General features: G+C 58.3%; 1 protein-coding gene across 1 annotated transcript in view; it reads left to right on the forward strand.

Moving 5' to 3' along the window:
- Nucleotides 1-8,111, forward strand: part of PTPRN2 (protein tyrosine phosphatase, receptor type, N polypeptide 2) — a 373,453-nt gene that overhangs the window by 321,950 nt on the left and 43,392 nt on the right. Inside the window, 1 exon segment of the mRNA XM_010829352.1 lies at nucleotides 6,477-6,550. Coding sequence (XP_010827654.1) covers nucleotides 6,477-6,550 — 74 coding nt within the window.

Genomic DNA, 8,111 nt, shown 5'->3' on the forward strand with positions numbered 1-8,111 from the left:
CCCGCCCCCGCCCTCTGCCGCAGCTCGCCCAGAGCATCGTGAACATGTTTCTGTGCGAAAAGCCACACCGTCGATACAGCCAGCCGCCTTTCTGGTGGAAATGAAGACGCGGAGAAGCACAGTCGCCTCCTCACTGCTCAGGCCCGTGTTGGTGGGCCTCCTGGCCTAAAAGAACAAGTAACCGGACTGTTTGTTTAGGCTTCAGCATCTGCTGGGATCGGGAAGATCCCCTGAGAAGGAAATGCAACCCACTCCAGTGTTCTTGCCTGGAGAATCCCATGGACGGAGGAACCTGGAGGGCTACAGTCCACGGGGTCGCAAAAAGTCGGACACGACTGAGTGACTTGCACACCAGGAGGACCGATTATCTGCTGCAGCTGCGTCAAGCACCGGGGGCCTCGGGGGCTTCTGGGCCATGTCCCCTCATGCCCGATCTCCTTCAGGTCTCAACCTAAACTGCAGCCCCGTGCTCCCCCAGCTCAGCTGCGCTGAGCACCCCTCCCGAGGGCTCTCCTTTCCTGGAGGATCCACCCTCCCATGCTGCACACAGAGGCCCAGGACCCTGAGGCGGGCTTCCGTGCGGGGCGGGGGTGCGGGAGGCTGCCCCCTGCGGGGTCACAGGTGCAGCGGAGCCAGACACGCTGCTCCACCTCATGTCCCGGTGACTCCGTCCCCAGACCCCCGCGGGTCTCCCCGCCCCGGCCCCCTTCCGCCACGTCAGCCTCGGTCGGAGTGTCCTCTGGGCCCCTCTCCTACCTGCCGTCACAGGTGCGTCTCTGTTAAGGTGACTCAGTTCCTGCCAGACTTGCTCCCCTTCCTTCCCCAGGCGTCCTCATTGGCAAGGCCTGGGAGCAGGGGGTTTCATCTTGTTCTCAGACCCCGTCCCAAAGGCTCAGGTCGCACATCCGCCCTGGTCCCTGTAGATGCTGAGACTGTCAGCTGGAGGTGACGCGGGTGTCACCCTCCATCGACCCTCAGTCAGCCCAGAGGAGGCCGCTGGTTCCCGCTGACAGCCCTTTGCTCAGCAGACCAGGGCCCTCAGTCAGCCCAGAGGAGGCCGCTGGTTCCCGCTGACAGCCCTGTGCTCAGCAGACCAGGCTTGCCCCGTTTCGTGTAAGCATGGCTGAGCTGCCCCCTACCCGGGCCCTCGGAGGCCGCGCCCCTCGCTGTCTGTCCGCAGCCCTCCGCTCAGCCCGGGGCAGGTGCCTCGCTCAGAGAAGCGGGTGGCTGGGGTGCGCCGGCTGACAGTCTCTGGGTGGGACCGTGCGACGGCGTGGTTTCGCTTGGTCAGTGTCTGAGCTCTTGTTTCTGCAGAGTCGTTCTTGCGTGTGCCACACGACCACTGTGGCAAACACGGGCACACCACGCTCCCCGCCACCCTGCGGCGCCCTGGTGTCTGCACTGCACCCACCGAGGGCTAGCCTGGAGCCTCCCGCAGGCCCCAGTGCCTCTGGGGCCTCTGAGCAGAGCTCCCGCCCCTTCCTCCAGGCTCGTGAGGGCCCACCTCGCGCCTGTTCCCTGCTTTCCTCATAGAAAACTCACTTTTTTAGGCTGGTAGGAAAGTCCTGCTCTCGGTCATTGAAGGTGTGGGACTTGGAAGAGCTGAGATGCAGGAGCAGGGCACACAGGTCGGTGCGTCCTAAGGGAGCCAGGCCCAGACACAGGCCAGCCCTGGGGGCAGGCGCGCCCGGGCCGCAGAGCTGTGTCCTCACGGGTTGGAGGCCGGGCCCAGGACGAGGCTGGCCCGCCGGGGCTCTGAGGGCTGTCCGTCCCAGGCCGTCTCCTCGGCCTTCACGTCTGCATGCTCCCTTCTGTCTGCCTGGGTCTGAGTCCAAACCTCCCCACTTCTCTCCAGGCCCCAGACACGTGGGGTGAGGCCCACCCGTGCCTGTGAGCTTGCTGTGCCCATCCCCTCTGCACAGACCCAGCTCCGCGTCAAGGCCACAGCCCGAAGTCCTGGGGGGCACAGTTCAACCTTTGACCCCAGGAGCCCCAGGACAGCCTGGGCCATGACCTGAAGCCTGTGGGGTCCTTTCCTGCCTGGCACACAGGCCGAGCCCCGAGAGGCCTTCCCCTTGTAGACGCTGAGTGCGAGGTCTGTGCGTAGTTAGAACAGGGGGTCCCACTGAGCTCCAGCCCCTGTGACCCACCTTCAGGGCCACTCACGTGCCGAGCTGGGCAGCCACCCTGCAGGAAGCCCCCATGATGCTCGCGCTTTGCTCACCCATCGGGAGACCCACAAAATTCAGGAAGGAGCTGGTGACCACTGGGTCATTCCCGAGCGCGGCCCGACGTGGGGTCTCTGTGGAGGACTCGCAGCCCTCTGGACAGTGCTGGCCCATCTCAGACGCCCCTGGCACGCCTTCCAAGTGGAGAAACTGCTGTCAGCCAGCGAGCGTGATGGTCCCATCGCAGTCATAACAGCAAATTGAGAAGCTCAAGGGCCCTGAGGCAACACTGGCAGACCATCCGGAGGCAGAAGCTCCCTCGGCTGGAGCTACTTGCTGTCAACCAGCGGGTTCCACAGACTCCCGGCTTGCGTTGCCGTCAGCAGCATCGATGAGTCACGTCCTCGAGGGAGGTGAAGTCTGTTGACTCGCCCACGGATCGGCACACTCGGCAGGGTGAGTGATGCGACCGGGGAGCCCAGGAAAGCCCCATCCTGAGGGGCCCATGTGGGAGATCACAGTGGAGGCGGCCTCCGCACTGTCCGGAGCTGGGTTCCGGCAGTGCGGGGAGGGTCCACACCATGGCCCAGGCTGGAAGGAAGCCTGGGTGGTGACGCTCAGTCACCTCCAGAGTCTGCCGCTTCAAGGCTCCTCTGCCCTCGTCATAGCCAAGCAGTTCTAAAACCTGTTCCTCACTGGCATTTGTGAAAACCATCCTGAGGTTGCTGACGACTCGTCAGAGCCATGTAGCGAGCTTCGCCAGCCCAGCAGACCCTTCATCAGTCAGGTGTGCGTCTGTCTGTGGTCTCGATCTTGCTTCTAAGTCCCTTCCGTCTGCCAGGCCTCACGTGGCACCTGACGGGAGCCGTTTGCACAACGGCCCTGTGAGTCGGACTGCAGCGTCCTAGGGTCCGCATGATGAATCTGACACTTTAAGATACTGAGCCGTTTACTCAGCTATCACGTGGCTAGCAGGAGGCAGGGCTGGCTGAGCCCTCAGTGCTGTGGCCTCTGCCAGGCCAGTTACTTGGTCTTTTGGAGCCTTAGTTTCTTCAGCCTAAAATGGGAAAATGGCCCCTGCTCTGTCTGGCACAGTGTTCTAGGAAGAAGGAGGTGATGAGTTTGAAACACCAGGACAGGTACTGGATAGACCACGAGAGGAATTCAAGACATCGTTTTTAAATGTGGGAATAACACCAGTAATTCTATAGGGGTTCAGAAAGGTTACTCACAGAGGGCTGGTTCATCAAGCTTCTTCTTGAGAGGAGTTCTTCTCCTTCCCTTCTTGGCTGAAGTTACCGCTGAGGATCTCGTGAGAGGAGAATGGCCCAGTGATGGAGCCAGGTGCAGCGGGGAGACGCGACCTGAATTTCCTCGTGTCCTGGCTTCCGAGGGCGTCTCAGACGAAGACCTTGAGGACACACCCGCCTCTTCGTTCAGACACCAGCGCTGCGGGTGTGAAATGTCTTGCTCTGTGGCTGGAGTCATCATGTTGAGTTTGATCCCAAAAAAGATGTGTGTGTTTGTCCGAGGAAGACGAAGGAATCATTCGGGGGAGGGGCGGGGACTTGCTCACCCCGGCCCTGGCGTCAGCTCCACTGCACCTGCTGACCGGGAGTGAATCGGTGATCCTGCCAGGCACTCTCTGTGCCTTTCACATCATGAGGAAAACTTGCAGCCGCCCTCAAAACAGGAACTGCGAGCCACCAAATATAAGACATGCCCAGCCAAGTGACGTGCCCACTGGAGCATCCCTGCTACACGCAACCACCCTTCACTGGACCCTGGCCCTTCCAGGGTGGCGCTCAGTGTCTCCGAGGGAGGTAAAGACGGTGCCACGCTAAAAAAATCAACTTCACGTCGATTCTAATATGAGGATGTTGCCACCAAGTCAGATATGTGATGGGAAGGAAGCGGAACTCTGAGCTTTGGAAGCCTTTGCCCCAGACTCAGGGGCGTCTCAGAAAGTGTGCCTTGCAGGGACGAAGGCGGCTGGGCCGGCGCCCGCAGGGTGCAGGAGGCTGTGTGCTATCTTCACAGGCACGCTCACGCTCCAGCCCTGCTCATTCTGTCCCGTCAGCGATCAGAGAGCCGAGCTCACCGGGATGTCCGAACTTAGGACCCGCTTTCTCGATTCTCCTGCTAGAAAACCCAGCTGGTCCTGGGTTTGCTGGGCCTGGCTGCTCGTGGGGCTCCGTGGAGATGCGGGGACCCGACAGCCCCCAAGGCTGTGTCAGTTCAGTGCTACTCGGGGGCCACCCTGCCCGGGTGGACGGGGCCCTCTGAAGCTCCGAGCCCCACCCTTGCGATCACCAGCAGCCCTGCCCTGGGCCCTGGGTTCTCAGACCCTGGGAGCAGCTGACTGCTGCTGTCAGCAGAGCCCACAGCAGGCTCATGGAGAGAGTGTGCAGTGAGGCCCTCAGGAGCCCTCTGGAAGCCCTGCCCTGTGCATCCAGACCCCTGCGTGGCTGCAGCAAGCGCAGCCTCCATTCAGAGAGAGGCCCGGCTTCTGAGCAGCTCACCCCCCTCCCCCAACACACCGAGAAACTGGGCCCTTGAAGTGCGTTTAAGGGTTAGTGTTGTAGCACGTTGGAATGCCAGAGTTGACAGACTTCTCTTGTAAATTCTTTGTAACTTCCTGCTGCAGCCATTTCTCAGCCTCTCAAGAACATAAGTCTGTGCAGGACCCAAAGTCATTGGGTCCAGGGGACTTTGGATCGGTGGCATCTTAGCAGGAGGCTTGGCAGCTGCCATCGTAAACACCTTCAGAACATTCCACAGGGTGCGTTCCATGTCACCTCTGCTCAGGTAAACGTGCCAAGTGTGAACTCCTTCCTGATATCTAGATGGTTCTTACCTGTCTTATCTCTGCTTGGAAACGGCCAATGTTAATACCTTAATAAGACGCACAGGAGGGTAGACGGTAACTTCCGGGTTCAGTCAGCTATAGGCCTTGCCAAGTTTCCTGACTCCCAGAACCATCTAAAACAAAAAATAAGTGAATAAAGTCTCCCAGAGAAATGAAAGAAGCCACCAGAGCAAAGCCCCCGAGCTCTCCTGCCCCCACTCCCCGACCTGCTCCCAGGGGCGGGGGCAGGAAGTGGGGAGACCCGGCTGAAGGGCCAGGAATCCAGACTCGGACTTGGGGTGACATGCTCGCCGCGGCAGAAACGCAGGCCTCTGGGGCTGCAGCGGGGCTCTATCTTCCCGGCAGAAGCAGGTGGGGTGGGGCCCTCAGGCCCCGCTGTAGCACGGGCTGACAGCGGAGCTCAGCACTTCCCATTTTCAAGGTCGCACCTTGCTGAGGGAGAGGAGGAAAGCAGGAGACTCGGGACCCCTCGGGGTGCCCTGCTCACTGCGAAGTCCCTGCAAATAGGCAAAGAGAGTTATCACTGAAGGCAGGGCAGTGCTTGTTCCAGAACCAAAATTAGGGATGATTCACAGATCAGACACATCAAGCTATGTTGGAGCATGCCCTTACTCCCCACCAAAGTGTCTGATTTCAGCATCGGTCAAGTTATTGTGCCCATTGAAAGCACATTTTCATGTCGATGAGTCCCCATGTGGCTCCTGGCTCCCTCTTCAACCTCATTTTCTTTTGCCCTTATTCCCCTTTTAAATCTACATTCTTCTAAACATGAGTATCTTGTCATTTCTAGACCACAAAACTGGGTGTATTGAATGGTGGGCTAATAGCTTAATATCTATGTTGGTGTTTATTTTCTCTATGTTACTGAATATGTGTCATTTAAAAGCAAACATTGCATGAGCTATTGCCATGGAGTTGATTATCTTTAGCTCAGAAAGTAAAGAATCTGCCTGCAATGCAGGAGACCCAGGTTCAATCCCTGGGCCAGGAAGATTCCGTAGAGAAGGAAATGGCAACCCATTCCTGTATTCTTGCCTGGAAGATTCCATGAATAGAGGATCCTGGTGGGCTACAACCCATGGGGTCGCAAAGAGTCAGACACAACTGAGTGATAGCCAGCTTTGGCATTGAACTTGACGCAAGAGCAACACTGGGTGCCCACAACACCTGACGCTCTGCTGGTGGACCGAAGGACCCCAGTGGGGGTGACGGGAGGAGGCACGGGCTGGGAGCAGTTAATGGGTGCCCACACACCTAACGCTCTGCTGGTGGACCGAAGGACCCCAGTAGGGGATGACAGGAGGAGGCACAGACTGGGAGACTGAAGGACCCCAGTGGGGGTGACGGGAGGAGGCACGGACTGGGAGCAGTTTGGGGGGGCGAGCAGTGGCCCTTGAAGACACACCACATGGGTTAACGCTTTGCCCTTGGGCTTGCAGATGACCACTCCCGGATCCGGCTGAAATCGGAGAACAGCCACAGCAGCTCCGACTACATCAACGCCAGCCCCATCGTGAGTACCAACCCTGCCACCCACCAAGCCTGGGGGAAGGAGTAGGCCAGCCCCGCCCTGGGTCAAGAGCTGAGCCAATCTCCACCTGGTAACTAGTCTCCACCAGGTAACTACTTTCATCTGGTAATCAGTCTCCACCAGGTAACTCTCCACCCAGTAACTAGCCTCCACCCAGGAACTAGTCTCCCCCTGGGGTAAATAGCCTCCAGTCTGTAATTAGTTTCCATCTGGTAACTAGCCTCCTCCAGGTTACTAGCCTCCACAATAAAACTAGCCTCCACCTGGTAACTAACATCCACTCTGTAACTAGTCTCCATCCACCTTATAACTAGCCTCCTCCAGATTACCAGCCCCCACACTGTAACTAGTCTCCACCTGATAAATAACATCCACCCTGTAACTAGTCTCCACCAGGTAACTAGCCCCCACCCCATAACTAGCCTCCACGAGGTAACTAGTCTCCACACTGTAACTAGCCTCCACCCAGAAACTAGCCCCCACCCAGAAACTAGCATCCACCCTGTAACTAGTCTCTACTTGGCAACTAACATCCACCCTGAAACTAGCCTCCACCTGGTAACTAGTCTCCACCTGGTAACTAGCCTCCACCAGGTAACTAGCCCCCACCAGGTAACTAACCTCCACCTGGTAACTAACATTCACCTTGTAACTAGCCTTAACCCTGCAACTAGCCTCCACCATGTTACCAGCCTCCACACTGTAACTAGTCTCCATCTGGTAACTAGCATCCACCCTGTAACTAGTCTCTACCTGGTAACTAGCCTCTATTAGGTAACTAGTCTCCCTCTGGTAACTAGCCTCCACCAAGTTACCAGACTCCACACTATAACTAGCCTCCACCTGGTAACTAGCACCCACCCTGTAACTAGTCTTTACCTGGTATCTAGCCTCTACTAGGTAACTAGCCTCCACCCTGAAACTAACCTCTACCTGATAACTAGCCTCCACATGGTAACTAGCATGCACCTTGAAACTAGTCTCTACCTGATAACTAGCCTCTGCTGGTAACTAGTCTCCACCTGGTAACTAGCCTCCACCCTGTAACTCGCCTCCTCCAGGTTACTAGCCCCTGTCAGGTGCCAGGGCTGGTGCACCACCCCGGCCTGCTCTCGACGGCCCTTGTCCCCAGCATCCGGGGCAGAGGGGACACTGTGCAGGGCACAGGGCCTGGTCAGCCTGTAGCAACAGCGTCCTGCGAAGTTGCTGCTGGAACCCATGACTTTGGGGAAATCCTTATTCCCTACTTGGGGGAAACAGAAAAAAAAACAGACCCAAACCTGGTGCGTGTTGAATGAGGGAGGGCCTGGAGGTGGTGTAAACTAGGTTGGTTTCCTCTGGTTTTCCCAGCGGCAGGGTCTTCACTTCCTGGGGTGGGCGGGCCGCAGCCACACCTCCCTGGGCAGCTGGTATCAGATGGGGGCTTGGGGAGGTCTCTGTCCTGCACATTCCTGGCTTCTGGAGAGTCCCCCCCCCCCTAGCCTCAGCCGCTATCCCCCTGCTTCCTGCCCTGCATCCAGCGGTGGGTGGGGCGGGGGGGGGC

Source organism: Bison bison, unplaced genomic scaffold (assembly GCF_000754665.1).
Source record: "Bison bison bison isolate TAMUID 2011002044 unplaced genomic scaffold, Bison_UMD1.0 scf7180017864503, whole genome shotgun sequence".
NCBI classification, from domain to species: Eukaryota; Metazoa; Chordata; class Mammalia; order Artiodactyla; family Bovidae; genus Bison; species Bison bison.